General features: G+C 40.6%; 1 protein-coding gene across 4 annotated transcripts; it reads right to left on the reverse strand.

The window, feature by feature from the left end:
• Nucleotides 1-5468: 5468 nt before the first annotated feature.
• LOC124033735 (zinc finger protein 280C-like) lies at nt 5469-19587 on the reverse strand. Of its 4 annotated transcripts, none has more exons than XM_046345950.1 (20): nt 19313-19587; nt 18525-18700; nt 18098-18312; nt 17654-17753; nt 17256-17504; nt 17046-17111; nt 16838-16947; nt 15029-15228; nt 13509-13666; nt 13225-13325; nt 12725-12871; nt 10119-10253; nt 9702-9928; nt 8870-9010; nt 8155-8217; nt 7844-7962; nt 7706-7739; nt 6833-6875; nt 6694-6740; nt 5469-6572 (listed from the first exon to the last, which is right to left on the reverse strand). In XM_046345950.1, exons 2-20 carry the CDS (start codon nt 18691-18693, stop codon nt 6236-6238), a joined length of 2661 nt encoding a protein of 886 aa, XP_046201906.1. In that variant the 5' UTR covers nt 18694-18700; nt 19313-19587; the 3' UTR covers nt 5469-6235. The 4 variants fall into 4 exon arrangements, with proteins under 4 accessions (XP_046201906.1, XP_046201908.1, XP_046201904.1 ...); XM_046345952.1 differs by having other exon boundaries at nt 17256-17501; nt 19258-19587; XM_046345948.1 differs by having other exon boundaries at nt 19258-19586.
• Nucleotides 19588-20201: the final 614 nt, after the last annotated feature.

The following is a 20201-nucleotide window of genomic DNA, read 5'->3' on the forward strand; positions in this document are numbered from 1 at the left end:
AGTGGAATGATGTTTTTCGAAATTTCTACAAATTAATAAAAAATGTAAAGCTGAAATGTCTCGAGTCAATAATTATTCAATCCCTTTGTTATGGCAAGACTAAAGTTCAGGACTAAAAATATGCTTCACAAGTCACATAATAAATTGCATGGACTCACTCTGTGTGCAATAATAATGTTTAAACATGTTTTTTTAATTACTACCTTATCTCTGTACCCCGCACACATACAGATAATTGTAAGGTCCCTGAGAAAACTGAGGATAGATCAGCAACATTGTAGTTACTCTACAATACGAACCTAACTGACAGTGTGAAAAGAAACATGCATCCTGTTTGCAACAAGGCACTAAAGTAATACTGCAAAAAATGTGGTAAAGCAATTAATACTGTATTCAGGACGAAAGTTGTGTTTGGGGCAAATCCAATACAACACATTACTGAGTACCACTCTCCATATTTTCAGATAATATTTATATTAATATATTTTCAGATTCTTGGAATCCATATTTTCAAGAATTGTGGTGGCTGCACCATGTTATGGGTATGCTTGTAATCGTTAAACTCCCTTGTCCTTTTCAGGATAAAAATATTAACACAATGGAGCTAAGCACAGGCAAAATCCTCTGCTTTCCACCAGACACTAGGAGATGAATTCACCTTTCAGCAGGACAATAATATTAAACACAAAGCCAAATTTACACTGGGGTTGCTTACCAAGACAGTGAATGTTCCTGAGTGGCTGAGTTAACAGTTCTGACTTAAATCTACTTGAAAATGTATGGCAGGACCTGAAATTGGTTGTCTAGCATTGATCAACAACCAATTTGACAGAGCTGGAAGAATTTAGAAAATAAAGGGCAACTGTTGCACAATCCAGGTGTGGTAAAGCTTAGAGACTCAGCTGTAATCGCTGCCAAATGTGCTTTTACAAAGTATTGACTCAGGGGGGTGAATTAGATATTTCTGTATTTCATTTAACACATTACAAAAAAAATCTAAAAACATGTTTTCACTTTCATTATGGGGTATTGTGTGAGATTTTTTATTTATTTAATCCATTTTGAATTCAGGGTGTAAAATAAACAAATGAGGAATACGTCAAGGGGTATACTTTCTGAATGTATATCTCATTGAAGCCTGAAAAATGATGGGGCCGTGATATCACTTAATTTCAGGTGATCCAAAGGCAATTTTTTTTCATTTTGATCCTTTGCACAATGATGCAGGGACCATAATAAACAAACTCTCAGAAGCATGACATTTTCTTTTTATCTTGCCTTTACAGCAGGGTTATTCAACTCTTACTCTGTCCGGAGCCTGGAGCTTAATTGCATCAGTCCCTGATTAGAGGAGAACAATGAAAAACAATGAACAATGAAAAAAATGCAGTGGAACTGGCTTCGACATCGAAGGATTTGCATATGCATTGTAGTCAAAAGGGCAACAATCTTTGAGTTTCACTTTTCAAAGTCTCATTGAAACTGTCAAACACTGTCAGCCATAGTTGACATTGACAGCCATTCTATGAAGCGTGTTCCCATTGAGCATCATTAGCTGACATTTGGAACACTTGCAAACAAATACAGATAGAAATGACTGGGGGGTGGGGGCTGTGCATACGTGAGGTGTTCTCACTTCACAAGATGGCAATGCTCCTCAAAGTGCCCTGACATTTGACAGAAGTGTGCCTCCCTCCGAGACCTCATCTGTAAATCTTCAAAACGACTTAGCTTGAGGTGACAACTGAGTATTGTATTTAGGCCTACTGTGCCCCGCCAGTAAAGGAGATGCTGAAATAATATCTGACAGAATTTAGTCTCTGATCTCATTGTTTTATTTCTTATTTGTTTACATTTCTCTCAAGAAAGCGATAAAGATCCCACAAAGGATACATCTAGGTTTTGGTTTACTACTACTGTAGTGGTGTATCATTTCTGCACTGTCATGTCCTCTTAATACTGGTACAGTACAAACCATTGATTACAAGACAATCAGGCAATTCTTCTGAATTGATGTTCCACACAGGATATAAACATAGACATTATTACTTCCCTGTTCTTGTTCTTGCAAAAAAAACAGTCTAGCGTCACTGCTTGGACAAATTCTGTATGTATTATCAGCACATGCTGGCCAAAAGCAACACCTTTCCTGTCACCTGTCAAATAAATTCAATCCATCTCTAGCTTGTTTACACATCAATTTATGTCACCCTTCTCCCTCAAGCTTTTTGCATCCACAACCTCCCCATCAGCTGAAAATGCACCAAACTAACTAGCTGGCACAATGATCATTCATAGCAAAGGTGAAGACTTTTCAGTGCAAAGTCAACACTTATGTCAGTGTTAAACCTATCAAGATGCTTGTAATCTATGACAACTATTTGTGAGGTAACTGGGGAATCAATGCATTTCATTACTTTTCATGTAAACTGGGCAGTGATGAGCCTACACACAGTTGATCACCTTTCAACCATAATGAACATGGACAGTCAGTTCTTAAGTCTCAGTAGCAGATGCCATAATGTATTACCAAAGTTTATTTACATGTTAGCACGACTGCAATGGAAACACTGAGAGGATTAGATTACCTGGCCCAGTTGCCCACGGTGGGAGGAATTTGCACTGGTGAAAAGTGATTGCATTATTTTTCAAGCCAGGTGCCCCTCTCTGGCTGACGGCAAAATTGTCTCAAAACAAAAATGACGTAGGTTAAGCACGTGGAGTACTGAGTAGGATACTGGTTTCAAGTGAAAAAGGTGACTGCTTTTGATCAAAACACTATCTGCCTTCCCAATGTAAAGTAGTTTGAAAATTCAAACATTTTATGGAAGTGTTTCTGGATGTGCACCATGCTGCCAGTTGACAACGTGACCGAGCGGCGTGGACTACTGTTCGATTTGAGAAGTGCGCTCCTCCCCCTCACTGCTTTTGCCTGTGACGGGCCATAGACCGGTGTACCAAGGTTCATTTGAATCAAACTCCCTCAAATGATCCAAATCCATTAGATTGCTCTCAAACTACAGACAATCAAAGGGAAAGTGATGGATTATAAAACTCAGCAAAAAAAGAAACATCCCTTTTTCAGGACCCTGTCTTTCAAAGATAATTTGTAAAAATCAAAATAACTTCACAGATCTTCATTGTAAAGGGTTTAAACACTGTTTCCCATGCTGTTTCCCACAATTAATGCACCTTTGGAACGGTTGTTAAGAAACAGCTTACAGATGGTAGGCAATTAAGGTCACAGTAATGAAAATTTAGGATACTAAAGAGGCCTTTCTACAGACTGAAAAACACCAAAAGAAAGATGCCCAGGGTCCCTGCTCATCTGCGTGAACGTGACTTAGGCATGCTGCAAGGAGGCATGAAGACTGCAGCTGTGGCCAGGGCAATAAATTGCAATGTCCGTACTGTGAGACGCCAGAGACAGGACGGACAGCTGACCGTCCTCACAGTGGCAGACCACGTGTAACAACACCTGCATAGAATCGGTACAACCGAACATCACACCTGCGGGACAGGTACAGGATGGAAACTGCCCGAGTTACACCAGGAGCGCACAATCCCTCCCTCAGTGCACAGACATGCCGCAATAGGCTGAGAGGCTGGACTGAGGGCTTGTAGGCCTGTCGTAAGGCATGTCCTCACCAGACATCACCGGCAATGTAGCCTATGGGCACAAACCCACCGTCAACGGACCAGACAGGACTGGCAAAAAGTGCACTTCACTGACAAGTTGTGGTTTTGTCTCACCAGGGGTGATAGTCGGATTCGCGTTTATCGTTGACATTTAACATTACATTTAAGTCATTTAGCAGACGCTCTTATCCAGAGCGACTTACAAATTGGTGCATTCACCTTATGACATCCAGTGGAACAGTCACTTTACAATAGTGCATCTAAATCTTAAAGGGGGGGGGTGAGAGGGATTACTTATCCTATCCTAGGTATTCCTTAAAGAGGTGGGGTTTCAGGTGTCTCCGGAAGGTGGTGATTGACTCCGCTGTCCTGGCGTCGTGAGGGAGTTTGTTCCACCATTGGGGGCCAGCGCAGCGAACAGTTTTGACTGGGCTGAGCGGGAGCTGTACTTCCTCAGTGGTAGGGAGGCGAGCAGGCCAGAGGTGGATGAACGCAGTGCCCTTGTTTGGGTGTAGGGCCTGATCAGAGCCTGGAGGTACTGAGGTGCCGTTCCCCTCACAGCTCCGTAGGCAAGCACCATGGTCTTGTAGCGGATGCGAGCTTCAACTGGAAGCCAGTGGAGAGAACGGAGGAGCGGGGTGACATGAGAGAACTTGGGAAGGTTGAACACCAGACGGGCTGCGGCGTTCTGGATGAGTTGAAGGGGTTTAATGGCACAGGCAGGGAGCCCAGCCAACAGCGAGTTGCAGTAATCCAGACGGGAGATGACAAGTGCCTGGATTAGGACCTGCGCCGCTTCCTGTGTGAGGCAGGGTCGTACTCTGCGGATGTTGTAGAGCATGAACCTACAGGAACGGGCCACCGCCTTGATGTTGGTTGAGAACGACAGGGTGTTGTCCAGGATCACGCCAAGGTTCTTGGCGCTCTGGGAAGAGGACACAATGGAGTTGTCAACCGTGATGGCGAGATCATGGAACGGGCAGTCCTTCCCCGGGAGGAAGAGCAGCTCCGTCTTGCCGAGGTTCAGCTTGAGGTGGTGATCCGTCATCCACACTGATATGTCTGCCAGACATGCAGAGATGCGATTCGCCACCTGGTCGTCAGAAGGGGGAAAGGAGAAGATTAATTGTGTGTCGTCCGCATAGCAATGATAGGAGAGACCATGTGAGGTTATGACAGAGCCAAGTGACTTGGTGTTGAAGGAATGAGCGTTACACTGAGCCCTGTACTCTTGAGCGGGATCAATTTGGATGTGGAGGGTCTGTCATGGTGTGTCACAGCATATCAGACTGAGCTTGTCATTGCAGGCAATCTCAATGCTGTGTGTTACATGTGGTACCCTTCCTGCAGGCTCATCCTGACATGACCCTCCAGCATGTCAATGCCACCAGCCATACTGCTCGTTCCCTGTGTGATTTCCTGCAAGTCAGGAATGTCAGTGTTCTGCCATGGCCAGTGAAGAGCCAGGATCTCAATCCCATTGCGTACATCTGGGACCTGTTGGATCGGAGGGTGAGGGCTAGGGCCATTCCCCCAAGAAATGTCTGGGAAGTTGCAGGTGCCTCGGTGGAAGAATGGAGTAACAGCTCACAGCAAGAACTGGCAAATCTGGTGCAGTCCATGAGGAGGAGATGCACTGCTGTACTTAATGCAGCTGGTGGCCACACCAGACACCGACTTACATTTGATTTTGACCCCCCTTTGTTCAGGGACACATTCAATTTCTGCTAGTCACATGTCAGTTTATGTCTCAGTTGTTGAATCTTATGCTCATACCAATATGTACATGTTAAGTTTGCTGAAAATAAACGCAGTTGACAGTGATTACGTCTTTTTTTGCTGCGTTTAGTATATTAAAAATACATGAAATGAAAATGAAATGTCAATGGAAGTAGAGGTATCCAAAATAAACACAAAAGGCCTATATCTACTAGTGGAAGGATAGTCAAGAAGATATTTCCAGGATTTTTCACACTTGAGTACAAGTTCATAGATCAAGGAAAGCATAAACATTCAGATTTTGTATTTTGAGACACACTACAGAAAGTCAAATTATTCACATTGTGTACCATTTTCACTTTCATTGAAAGCTTACAACCAAATTGAAAGTTTGACATAAGTAAAATCTTGCACTGCAGTTAGAAAAAAATGATACATGTTTTTCCAAATGTCAAATCTAATAAACACATAGCACATCTCAGCTTATCTCCATCTGGTCAAGGACAGTAAACTAAGAAAATGGGGAAGAGAAATACATTTCAATAGTATGCAGTCTTAAAAATACATCCGGTCCACTTTTCTCTACTCCGTTGCTGATTCCTTCAGTGTTTCAGGACTGGAGAGAATGTCTTTGTTCTCTGCCCTGACTTCAGCTGGACTTTGAGAGGACGAGGAGTTGTCCTTTGCTTCCACGATATTGTTCACCTCTTGGTCTACATTTAAGGGGATGGTCTCCAGGGAAGCGCTGACCTTCTTACTGTTGTCAAAGCTCACAGATTCCGGTTTGCTTAATGACTCATAAACACGCCGCATCCCCCTCTAACTCACAGGCCAAAGAACTAGAGGGGGACCTGGTAGCTGACTGCATAGCCCACTCCTACCTCAGCTCCTCCTCAACTGAGCTTTCCATGAGTGTTTCACTTACCATGGGCCCTGACTGCAAAGACTGGTCTTCCTCGACTGAACTTTCCATGGGTGTTTCTAGCTCTGTAGCCTGTGTGACTCCCTGGATCTGATCTACTGTAGAGATCTGTGGAAGCCCTTGCACTTCTGCCACTCCGAGCTGGTTAACTGCTGCATCATCGTTGTCTAGTAGAATAACATCACCTCTTCCTGACTCTTGGGTCTGAACATGCATTACCTCTGGCCCATCCCCTCTTTCAGCAGCTGGGGTGATACACAAGACATTGGAGGTCTCCTCCAATCTGGGAATGCTGTGAATGAAAAGGGGAGGGGGGGGGGAGAACAACACGTACCAAATCAATCTAATTGACTCCATCCAAGATGGTAAAAATATTTGTAGGTTCTATTTTGTGTGGACCATCCCTTAATTACCTGTGCAATTGTTCAAAAGCGCCACTCACTGTGGCAGTTTCAGCATTCTATGTAACAAAAAAACAAACAGGTGCTGGGTTGAAGAAACCGTTCAAAATCAAACATGTGTTTCTCAGGTACAATCCAGCTAGAGTAGTACCTGGATATCAGGGAACATCAGAGCAGACATCCCTTGCTTATTTCTGAAACAGAACAAAAGAGAAAATCACGACACATCCATTAAACGTAGAGCCGTTTTAATAAAACAATTAATAAAACTACTTTGGAGATATGGAGCATATGGAATAGGGTAATGAAATAGGGTAATGAAAACTTAAAATTCATTTTCAGAGCATAATTAAGGCAGGCTTATCAGCACAGAATTAGTATCCATATAGTTACTATTTTGTCAAATAAAGATATTTTAATCATGAAGCAAAAGGACCAACATCCTTGTCCAGACAATCATTCTTCAAACAGAACAGGAATTTAGCATAAATATCAATTAGCATTGAATTGTGCATATTAAATTCTCAGGAGGAACAACATGTTTATGAAATGATTACATTTGAACTTGATCTCATGTGTATTGTTTGTGCATATGGCTCCTCAAAGGAATACAACAAATTAAGACGAGGATATTCTTGCAAAAGAGATTTTACAATGACCTTTCATTTCAGCAACTTCCCAATGACAAAATTACCTTACTTTAGGCACCCATTAATTAAGCAAATGTTCTCTGGTATTAATTAAGGCCAAAGCTCCCATTTGCATTTGTGAAGGTCTAATTTTTTATTATATATTTCTTTTAAAAATCTGCTTAATATGCATCCCAATTAGCTTAACGTAAAAAGTATATGGTAAAGATTTCTCAAAATAATGGATGCTTCCAAACAAACTCGTAGGTCAGGGAGTTGGAAGTCTCACAAGTACTTGATCAAATTCTGAGATTCTCATTACAACACTATGAGGGGTGTTACTTTTATTTTAAGATGTTCTCGTTATCTGCTGCATTGGGAGAGTAGCTACTCACCCTCTAATGCCGTCATCTACAGCACCACCTTCTCCTGCAAGACAAGAAAAACGTGACATGCAGACAGGTTATTATTATTATATGAACAAAATGTGACACCTAAGCATCTGGTTGTGAAGAATGTGATAAACGTTATACCTTTCTCTAGAATGACCTTACAGACGTGGTGTGGTCTGTCAATCAAATGCTTGCTCATGAGGTCAGTTCCATGCGCATCCGCCAGGAAGTCACAGTTCAGACAGACAAGGGTTAAATTCCTGCAAGACAGTAAAATGTGATTTCATAATGAACCGAATAGAATAAACTTGCATGGTGCTTAATTATAGTAATGTTTGGTGAAGATGCAACACTACTTATTAAATACATCATTATCAAAAACTATAGTGCAGAACAATGGTATCATTAGGGAATTGATTTGAGACTAGATTTGTTTAGTTAGGGACACGTACCTTAGGACAACTGGGATTTTCCTCATTTTCCGGAATCTCTCTTTTGAGATTGCACTATGGAACCTGACAAATATATATTTGTATATATTTAATATGAACAATAAAACATCCTCCCTGAGCCGACTAGGTGAAAAATCTGCACTTAACCCTACTTCCTCCTGTAAGTCGCTCTGGATAAGAGCGTCTGCTCAATGACTCAAATGTAAAAATGGGCATATACACTGTTCACAAAACATTAAGAACACCTACTCTTTCCATGACAAACTGACCAGGTAAAAGCTATGATCCCTTATTGATGTCACTTGTTAAATACACTTCAAATCATTGTAGATTAAGGTGAGGAGACAGGTTTAAAAGGGATTTTTAAGCTTTGAGACAACTGAGACATGGATTGTGTATGTGTCATTCAGAGGGTGAATGGGCAAGACAAAATATTTTAAGTGCCTTTGAACAGGGTATGGTAGTATGTGCCAGCTGCACCAGTTTGTCAAGAACTGCACGCTGCCGGGTTTTTCACGCTCAGTTTCCCGTGTGTATCAAGAATTATCCACCACCCAAAGGACATCCAGCCAACTTGACACAACTGTGGGAAGCATTGGAGTCAACATGGGCCAGCATCCCTGTGGAACGTTTGACACCCTGTAGGGGTGTTCCTAAAGTTTTGTACACTCAGTATATAAATGTGTTATGAATCTGATACTCAAGGAGCCTTTACCTTATCATATGGTTTCCAAATGAAGTTTTGCAACTTGTCCGATACTTGCATGCACCACAAATTGCAACCATGGGATAGTGACTATAGAAGTCATAAATCTCAGAGTAGCACTCAATGCAGGTGTGTCTTCTTTCGCCAATACTAAAAAAGGTAGAGAAAACTAATTTGGGCATCATTAATTCATGTATATTTAAAGTACTATTACCTTCAGTAACACATACTGAGATGCATTATTAAACATACAAGTTACTTGATTGGTGTAATATATTGATAACCAGGGCTCTGAAGTGTGACCATTTTGGTCGCAAATGCTCTTAAATATTTTGCTGTGCGACTTGAAAAAATTTTGGGAGCACCGTGCGACTATGAAAACAATCTCCCAGAGTATAATTGTTGTAATGATTAGGCGTCGCTGTACCATTGTTTGAGTGACCAAGACATAAAAGCAAGCACATATTTGTTACTGTCATGGTTAGGAGCTAATGCAGCACCACTACTGTGAAAACATATTGTTTCTAGCACAAACTGGTAAAAAGATAAACCATATTACCTGAGCAATGTTCTATTGTGAAGTGGTTATACATTTATAAACCACTACACAAGCTGCTCCAAAACCACTCGCAGGCATTTGTTTACCTGTTGTTCAGTCATGTAACCTCATTAGCTCCTAACTTTTTTGAGAGCACCAGTTCTACCTATGAAACATTTGAATTTAGAGCCCTGTTCATAACCAACCATGAAAAGAATCAGCCCTGACCATAGTTTAGATCCTGTAACAGAAAATATGTAGTTTGCGAGGAAAAAAAACAAGTTGACTGAGTGATGGACCGACCTGAGACTCTGCAACACATGGTTGTTCTTCTGCTGCTTAAGGAGCTTCTTGCTCACTGTGGCCTTGCCTTTACCCCCACTGCTGCCCTGTGTGGTAGATGTACTACTCTGAGCTTTTACTTTGGCTACCTTCATGCCTGAGACCTCTGGTATGACACTGACACTGGATTTTTCAGCAGCATGGGTGGAACTGGGAGATGGCCCGGTCAGAGAGGCCCGGATAGTCACCTGAAATATGTATTTAAAAAAACAGATCAAATTAAGATTCTCTGAATTCATGCCATGATTTAAACGCTTGTAATAGAAATTGCTTTTAAATGAGGGCTTATTGCGGTCGCCATTGATTTGATCTATATTGTAGATAATTGGTACAGAGGTATTGAGATGTTTTGCTAGGCTAAATAAGAACAGTCAAAACCTTGGTTCCAGGAGGAAGGCCCTCCAGAGCTTTAGGTTTTTGGAAAGTCTTATGGTGCTGAGTCTTGTGATCCACTCTCTCCTTGTAGGTGAGGAAATTCAGCCTGCATTTCCCGCAACGATTAATTCCTTTTTTCTGGCAAATTGACAAAACAAATACAATAGAAAAACATGAGACTGCATATAGGTACAGTTGAAGTCGGAAGTTTACATGCACTTATGGAGTCATTAAAACTCATTTTTCAACCACTCCACAAATTTCTTCTTAACAAACTAGAATTTTGGCAAGTCAGTTAGGACATCTACTTTGTGCATGGCACAAGTCATTTTTCCAACAATTGTTTATAGACAGATATTTTCACTGTATCACAATTCCAGTGGGTCAGAAGTTTACTTACACTAAGTTGACTGTGCCTTTAAACAGCTTGGAAAATTCCAGAAAATGTCATGGCTTTAGAAGCTTCTGATAAATGATGTAAATTAGCCTGAGTCAATTGGAGGTGTACCTGTGGATGTATTTCAAGGCCTACCTTCAAAAGCAGTGCCTCTTTGCTTTACATCATGGGAAAATCAAAAGAAATCAGCCAAGACATAAGAAATAAAATTGTAAAACTCCACAAGTCTGGTTCATCATTGGGAGCAATTTCCAAACGCCTGAAGGTACCACGTTCATCTGTACAAGCAATATTCCACAAGTATAAACACCATGGGACCAAGCAGCCGTCATACCGCTCAGGAAGGAGACACGTTCTGTCTCCTAGAGATGAACGTACTTTGGTGTGAAAAGTGCAAATCAATCCCAGAACAACAGCAAAGGACCTTGTGAAGATGCTGGAGAAAACTGGTACAAAAGTATCTATATCCACAGTAAAACGAGTCCTATATCGACATAACCTGAAAAGCCGCTCAGCAAGGAAGAAGCCACTGCTCCAAAACCACCATAATAAAGCCAGACTACGGTTTGCAACTGCACATGGAGACAAAGATGGTACTTTTTGGAGAAATGTCCTCTGGTCTGATGGGAAAAAATTGGAACTGTTTGGCCATAAAGACCATTTCTATGTTTGGAGGAAAAAAGGGGAGGCTTGCAAGCCAAAGAACACCATCCCAACCGTAAAGCATGGGGGTGGCAGCATCATGTTGTGGGGGTGCTTTGCTGCAGGAGGGACTGGTGCACTTCACAAAATAGATGGCATCGTGAGGGAGGAAAATTTTGTGGATATATTGAAGCGTCTCAAGACATCAGTCAGAAAAGCTTAAAGCTTGGACGCAAATGGGCGGCAGGGTAGCCTAGTGGTTAGAGCGTTGTACTAGTAAGCAGAAGGTTGCAAGATCGAATCCCAGAGCTGACAAGGTAAAAATCTGTAATTCTGCCCCTGAACAAGGCAGAACAATCCACTGTTCCTAAGCAGTTTTTGAAAATAAGAATTTATTCTTAACTGACTTAAATAAAGCTAAAATTAAAAATGAGATTAAAAATCTTCCCAATGGACAATGACCCCAAGCATACTTCCAAAGTTGTGGCAAAATGGCTTAAGGACAACAAGGGCACGGTATTGGAGTGGCCATCACAAAGCCCTGACCTCAATCCCATAGAAAATTTGTGGGTGGAAAAGAAAAATAATGTGCGAGCAAGGAGGCCTACAAACCTGACTCAGTTACACCAGCTCTGTCACGAGGAAAGGGCCAAAATTCACCCAACTTATTGTGGGAAGCTTGTGGAAAGCTACCTGAAATGCTTGACCCAAATTAAACAAATTAAAGTCAATGCTACCAAATACAAATTGAGTGTATGTAAACTTCTGACCCACTGGGAATGTGATGAAAGAAATAAAAGCCAAAATAAATTATTCTCTACTATTATTCTGACATTTCACATTCTTAAAATAAAAGTGGTGAGCCTAACTGACCTAAGACAAGAAATTTTTACTAGGATTGAAATGTCAGGAATCTTGACAACCTGAGTTTAAATGTATTTGGCTAAGATGTGTGTAAACTTCCGACTTCAACTGTAGATAATAGTTTCAGCTATCCATAGTAAAGGGTAGGATTTCAGGACAATGTGTAATTTCTGTGTTTTGTTGGTTGGCACAGCTAACAGGGTCATTGAATAATTTTTTATTCTTACAGCATTGGCTGGCTTGGTATTAGACTAACGTTTCTGTTGGCTTTGTTCTATGGCTACATACAGTGATTGGTGGAGTTGATCTGGTTTGTTTTTTGTCAGAGAGAGCCCATTAGGCAGGTGAAAGGAAGCAGACATTGCTGTAAGACAGTTATGCATTACATCAAGGTGTTCAGCAGACAAACAAATCAATCCAACCTCAGAATGAAAGCCAAAAGGGCAACTCACAAGCGTGTTCAATAAAAAACTTTTTTTTTTTAAACCAGCCAGCTTTAAAACTCAAACTCTGAGAGAAAATTGTTTGCAGCATTCACTGCTTTATTAAGAGGCTGAAACAACAGGAAACTGCCAGGAATTGACGTGTGCCAGGTCAGTCAGAACACGAGCCCCATCAAACAAAAATGACCCAATCAACATATTTATTGATCATGAATTGTTGCACATATTTATCAATAGAAAAGTACCCAATATAAGCCTCTTACCTGATGCTTCATATAGTGCTGCATGTAGACATGACCACTTTTAAGAACTTTAAGGCAGAATGGACAAAGGAGATCCTTTGTGTTTTCATGCACCGTACGGAAGTGTGTGTCCACATCGGTAAAGAATGAAGACCGGTAGTTGCACACCTGGAAGGAGACAATTGAAACATTTGTGTGAATAATAAATGGTTCTGGAGGATTGCAAGTCAAATCCCTTCAATAATTTTAATTAAATGTTTCAATTCCTGATTGTAATGCCAGGGCATCTCTACTATCAACTATTAATAACTTTTCTTTGTAATATAATAATAATAAATGCCATTTAGCAGACGCTTTTATCCAAAGCAACTTACAGTCATGCGTGCATACATTCTATGTATGGGTGGTCCCGGGAATCGAACCCACTACCCTGGCGTTACAAGCGCCATGCTCTACCAACTGAGCTACAGAAGGACCATGTGAACAAACTACTATAAAAAAACATGATTGATAAAATGTACCTGGCAGACATAGGGCATCTCGCCAGGCTTGTGGTTGTCCTTCATGTGTTCCAGGAGCACTTGCTCAGACTCGAAGGCTAATTCACATATCTTGCAATTTGCTACAAAAAACAACAAGAATGAATTACTAAAATGGGCCCAACTTGTTAAAGACAGGTTGATTATAGTTATATAAAGCTATGTACAATAACGTATGATTGCTTGAGACAGTGTTCAATACGTTAAGGTGAAATGTATGGTTTCATTGACGTTTCATGTTGGTTGCTATTGACTGGTATGCCTACTTGAAGATTCGACCATACTGTGGGCACTCTCAACGTGGCACTGCAGCTGGAATGGGGTTGAGTACTGCCGGTAGCAGTGTTGGCAGGTAGTGTGGCTTTCCCAGCTCTCACTGTTCTGCTTCTCCAGCTCCAGATGGTGCTTCATGTGGTTCATGAACCTACAAGAGTCACCACAAAGTTCAAGATAAGACATCAGTAGCAATGTAGCGTCAGAAACCACAAATGCCCAAGCAACGAAGTGTCAGCTTTGCCGTTTATCTTTTAAAAATTGCATTGTAAAATGTCATTTTTAAACAAGCTATAAAAAACGAGAAAAATGTGTAACTATCCAATCCACCAGAGCAAATTTCTAAAATGTTGTGTAAATATGGTAAAAAGCTCATTCGCTTTTTAGTGAAACGTTTCTTTAAATAATTAAAGAAATATATGCATACATGCATAAATAACTAACTACCCTACTTCAACTTTAACCCACATTTAGAAAATCGAAAAACTAACTTAATGTATTGAGCCAAATTACAGTGAAGCCGTATTCAATAACACTTCAACAGATCGTGGCCTATGTGCAACACCAAACCTGCACGTCAGATGAAAAAAATAAATTAGCAACCACTGTGCACCTCACTTCCTAAGCATGCATAATTGCCATTATAATACTGCCAATTACGCACAGCTTTTTGTTTTGCTTAATGATGTGGTGTTCCACGGCTGCCCCTGAGCCACACGACCTCTACATGTAACCGCTGCACTGACAAGGCAGGCAAGGCCCATTTTTCAGCCAGCAGTCTTACCTCAGCTCCCCTAATAGGGATTTTTATGCAGACAAACTATGACCTCTGCTGCCAGACTGGGTTCAGTACAAATGCTTCTGCCCATTAAAAGGAGCTTACAGAGGCTTTTCTTGCAACATCCTGAAGCAAAGTTATTTAATCAAAGGAGCAGTTCTTACACCATCCAAACTAGCAGCCATTATTCATCTCTGGCCCCAAGTGGGAATATGAGTTGATATGTCATCCATCTGGGGGAGAAAACTGTGATGAAGGCTGAAACACGTTGAATCTCCTCTCTTCACGTTGAAGTTAATCACTCTCCATGGGCAGAGGGCTCATTTAACACTTGTTCATGAACACCATTTCCATGCACCAAAACAGCACATTAGACACTTGGGGTGACGTATTGACGAAAGGCCAGTTGATGTATCCATTCATTACCAATAACAGTGAGCCATTCATGTAAATATAGAAGATATGTCCACTGATCTACTTATTGGTGGCAGTAATTGTGTAATGTGTTTGCATTATGTAAACATGTGAAATGCCAAATGTATTGTTTTCATTATGCCACTGGACAAATTGGATATAGAGGAGTTCTTTAGATTAGAACATGACCTAAACAAACACTTTTTGTGCAGTAGACACGACACCCTTTTTTCGTCACAAATAATCGTATTATTCAGGAATACGGTGGCTTATTGAAAACAAAAGCAGAGCTGCACAGCAAGCAACGCCTGCTGTAGTTACCTGACGTTGTTCTTGAGTACTTTCAAACAGCTCTGGCACTTATAGGTAAATGGGGTCTTCTGCTGCTGCGATTTTGGTTTGTCTCCCTCAAATCTACCATAGTAGAAGTCTGTGACAAGCATGATGCGCTTGCTTGCAAAAAGGTAAGTAGACTTTGGGGTTGAGGGGAAGACACACTCCAACAGGTGAGGACAACATTTCTGAAATTAAAGTAAATGTAAAATAGGTGAACAAATTACAATCTGCAGAGTTGATATTGTAGTTCTTAAAGTGCCTCTAAATCTCTGGTTCATGCACTAATAGCAAGGCTCGACATTACCGCTTGTCCTCTTGTTCGGGACAAGTAAAAAAAAATATTTTCTACAAGAACATAGATTTGTTCCAAATGGACAACTAAAAAAAAAAAAAATAAAACAATTACTATGATCAGAATTGGATGTGAGAAGCAAACACTGAAATAATATTCAAAACTATTTTTCATGTACATAAATAAAAAAGCCTGCACATCAAATTGTAATTGATATGCATGCATATTAGCTACAGCCAGCCTCATGTCCAGACCGATGCTGACATGAGGGAGACGGCAGAAAATGTAGGCACACTTTAATGAGAATTTTAATTACATAAATATAGGCTAAACGGCAGCCATGTTTGACAAATAATGAAGGATAATTAACATTAATGTCTGAAGGCTTGATTCTGTCGACATACTCAAAGCACATCGTTCAGATCAAATGGTCACAAGACCGGAGAGTGAAAGACAGTAATGATGCGCACTGCACATCACCCAACTTGAATTTGAGCAGAGGCAGCCAACATTTTGAAACTATTTCATAATAAACTTAAATTGTTTAAAACCTGGAAGTTTCATGTCGAGGTTTTAAACAATTAAGGAGGTCTTAACATTTTTCAAAGTAGTCGAGACGAGGCAAAATATGACCACAGAAATATTGAAACCAGAATTTCTCATGTTCTATTGGTTTTTAAATCAACAATATTTAATTTTCCAACAGCCAAAGGCATAATACTAGTCATGAGTAAACCATGCCAGTTTATACATCTTTAGATCTCCCCTCTTCATTGCTAACAGATATTTTAAACTCTGTCATATGAAACCGCTCGCACATGTTTGGAGCGCTTTTGAGAAAGGTGCTTTCCCACTAATTGCATGTTGGAGCATTTATGCATAGCCTAAGGCCATGTGCACATTGTTGAGTTTATAATAAGAAATAAAACTATCAACATTTTAAGCAAAACGGTCTGGTCTGTTGCATCAGCCTCATTGCTTTATAAAAATTTTAAAAATTTAAAAGTGTCATCGCAGAACTGTCCCAGAGTCAGTTTTGAACCGCATACATGTTTTATCGTCCCAGGGACACCCTTTAATATATAAAGACATAAAAAGTATTTGGTTGTAATTGTAATATTTTATAGGCTACCAAGGGTGGCAAACTATTCTCAAGGAGAGCTTTAAAAGGGGTAGGGTTGTATTTTGAGACACAAATGAATATGCAAAGATGCCAATAGGCAGACTGTAGCCCAGCAACATTTATCAGAATTTTAATGGTAAAAAAATAAAAAAATAAAAAGTTATTCATTTTACTTTGAAAAGTGGTTCCTTGAATCATATAATGATGTAAAAATGGTTAGCCTTTTTTGAACAAGTAAACAAAAGATCTGCCCTTGTCCGAAGTACAAGTGGCTGAAAAAGTTAATGTCAAGCCCTGAATAGCAACATTATAGAATATTTATGTAAAACAATTGACACAGCTAAAGGAATGCATTTTAGAATGACTGAAGTAAACTCACCACCATGTGGTCTTTCATGACAGCTTGTTGGTAGAAATCAAATTTACACTTTGGACATTTTTTACAAAAACGTGCTCCATTTTCTAATATCTCCTGGGCGTGGGGAGACCCTGCAAAAACAAAGTTTCAGTTGTAAAAATAAAAAAGTAACAGTGCTAATGAATCTAGCTAATAACAGAGCATGCAACTGATGTAAGGAAACCCCTACCTATGCCCTGCTTTGCTTTTTTAGCTGTGCTGTTTTGGTCTTGAGGTAAACCTCGTTTGCCATAGTCTGTTTAAGGGAAGAAAATAGATTCATACTTATTATCACAAGTCACATGCAATCTTCAGATCATGAGGTCACACACAGTTTTCCTGACCACTTGACCTGGCCAGGAATATCTCTGGGTCAAACAAGTAAGATATTTTGGCTTACCCCAGCTGTTGCCTTTGGCTTGAATAACTGGGGAAACAATCTGGAGGTTGGTAGAATTTGAGCGGTTGGGCTGGGAAGACAATGCAGCGGGACCCTGCACATTGGACAAGGTCACTACGTTGTTGTGGATCATGTGCACTTGAGGCCTGTGGATAACCCCAGGTAAAAGCTTCCCTGGAGTCACCTGCTGCAGAATGTGCTGCTGGCCTGCTGCTGGAGTCATCTGCTGCAGAATGTGCTGCTGGCCTGCTGAAAACCCCCCACACACATTACAAATATGAAACACTGCAAAAAGCAGTATGTGTGTGCTGTGGCTTTATAGGGAATATATCAGTTTACTTGAGCATAGATTCACTAAATTAATTTCCAATTATTAGTCTAAATATTTATATTTTTACCTGGAACCACAGTGAAAGATGTCCCAGGGGGATACTGTTTCCCAAGGGACGCAAGGAAAGCTGAGTTGGCCGATAACTGTGGTGTGGTCATAATGTAACCCTAAGAAAAAGGGCAAACAGTTTTTATTAAAACATTGCATCAACACCACTACAGACAAAAGTTACATCTCTATAACTAAACAGGTGCCCAGTCAAAGCTCTTCTCTGTCCCAGCACCACAATCGTGAAAAAACCTGCATTTGGGTTTTCCTACTGACACTGACTTTGCTGATAACTACGTTAGAGGGAACATGTGTTTGTCTCACCTAGCTATCTGAGGATTAATACAGTAATGGTACATTTCTCTGGATAAGAGTCTCTGCTAAATGACTTAAATTTAATGTGTGTTCTTTGTAATGTATAGCAAAGTGGAATAAGGGCTATCCAAAGCAAAACACAATATACCTGGTTGTTGATAATGATGGGCTGTGGTGGTACTGCTGTTAAGGATCGAGGAGCATTGTTCAACCCTTTCCCAGGAATTATGATGTTGTGGGGAACTGGACCCCGAGTGAGATGAGCTTGGGGGGAGTTGTGTGTCATTATCATCCTAGGGGCTCTTGGTCTTCCAACTCCACCACTTTGAACTGGGGTGGTCTTCACATTTCTTTGGTTGTTTGCTTCAAAGACAGGTCAGATAATTAACCACTCTTGTTTATGTATCAATGTAATAACATCTATATTGATAATCATATTTACCAACTTTGTTGAGCAACTAAGGGGAAAGGATCCAATGGAAGGATATTGTGTATGCAAACTATCCAAACTAGAGAAAACAGACAGTGTGAGAGACCTAACATTAACTGAGCCATACCAAGAGAAGAAAACATACTTGGTCTGGTGTTAATAATGGTGTCCTTTGAAGTACTAAGCTCCCCAACAAATATAGGTTCGTCGTCGTCGTCATCATGTTTACCGTCGCCCAACAAATTAACTTCGGGTGTCTGTCTCTGCCATGGCTCCAGCTCCTCTTCCTCACATTCCATAAAAAGCTCGGACATTGCGAAGCTGAAAAATGGATGAGAGTTACGTTAATGTTAGCTAGAAACAAACAGTTAACTAGCTAGCTAGTCAAACGAAGTTAGCCATGGTTTCTTCAGCTAGCTGTGGGATAATGTTAGCTAACATGTTTTGCGTATCTGGCTAACGTTAATAGGAAAAGCTAGGAAATTGGAAACGTTTATTCCCCATAGCCGTGCGCCCGCGAGACTAGTTAGTTAATGGATCTTTTGCTTATTTCCCGTCGAAAAACCATAGCTAGCTACACAAAAGGCTGGAAATACAATGCAGAACACCACATAGTTAAATAGATAAACTAACGTTATCTACCAAAACGTCCAGTTGCCATCTATTTTAGTTCACTACAGTAGCTAGCTAACTCTGCTAGCCAGCCATTATTAGCTAGTGTGGGCAACCAATCATGGCGTCTGGCGCGACAACACAACATAGATCTCTTTGTTCCAACTTCATTTTATCTGATGCAGTAGTACTAAGAGATGTGTAAATGCTATTCAACAATACCAACATTGTACGTATACCAGTGGCCAAGTACAGAGTCCACTTACCTTTTAATCTAACGTTTAACTGAGTGGTTGGTCCTTAGTACAAAATGAGAAATACCTTCAATGGAGCGCCTGTGAATATTGTGGTGGCTGATGGGAAATGTGGGGTTTGCTGAAAGGAAGGTTACCACTGCCTCAAAATTAGCTGTATCGTTAAAATCTATGAAAACAACAATTAGTTAGAGTTAAGTGTGGTTATGGTTTGGTTTAACATCACATTTTAAGAAGATAAATTATAGAAATAGGCAGGGTTTATGACTTTGTGGAAGTGGTGACTGTTGACAAACATAGGAAGAGGCTAGGCATTAGTGTTTACTCCGCCCAAAATCTTCTTCTATGGTATAATGGCGGTGTGCAAACAGACACCGCCCAAAGTCTGTCCACGTTTTAAGCAGATCAGCTTAATTCTTCTTCTTGAAATGTGTATTGTCGGATCACAACCAACTGAAATGTGCATACACCTCCACCTACTGTACTGGAGTGTGAGGCCACACTCTACATCTAACTCTAAACCCATTAAAACCTCACCACTATTCCACTACTTGTTTTCGGTCAGTTGTGAACTTGGTTGTCAACTCCCTAACAAAGCCTGTGAAAGCACTGTAGCACTTAGTCCCGACGTGCCTATGCTGTCCCTTTGACAACATAGTCACATACAAACTATAGGTCCCCTGTCTGTCACAAATATTGAATTAAATTCCATTTGAACTTACTCTACCTGTTATCCACTGATTTTGTCCTTTTGTGGGTAGAAATTTAAGACAAAATATTCTCAGGAAAGTATTATTAAACCAGCTTCAAAACTTGTGTCTCTGTGTTAGCTATCATGGTTTGCTTTCTCATCACCTAAAGCACACGCACAAGACAGAAGAACGTGCACACAATGCATGCGTAAGTAACGAAAGCCTTGCACGTGTTTACATATATAGTTTTGCGCATGTGCCAGG

The sequence above is a fragment of the Oncorhynchus gorbuscha genome, linkage group LG04 (assembly GCF_021184085.1).
Source record: "Oncorhynchus gorbuscha isolate QuinsamMale2020 ecotype Even-year linkage group LG04, OgorEven_v1.0, whole genome shotgun sequence".
Classification (NCBI taxonomy): Eukaryota; Metazoa; Chordata; class Actinopteri; order Salmoniformes; family Salmonidae; genus Oncorhynchus; species Oncorhynchus gorbuscha.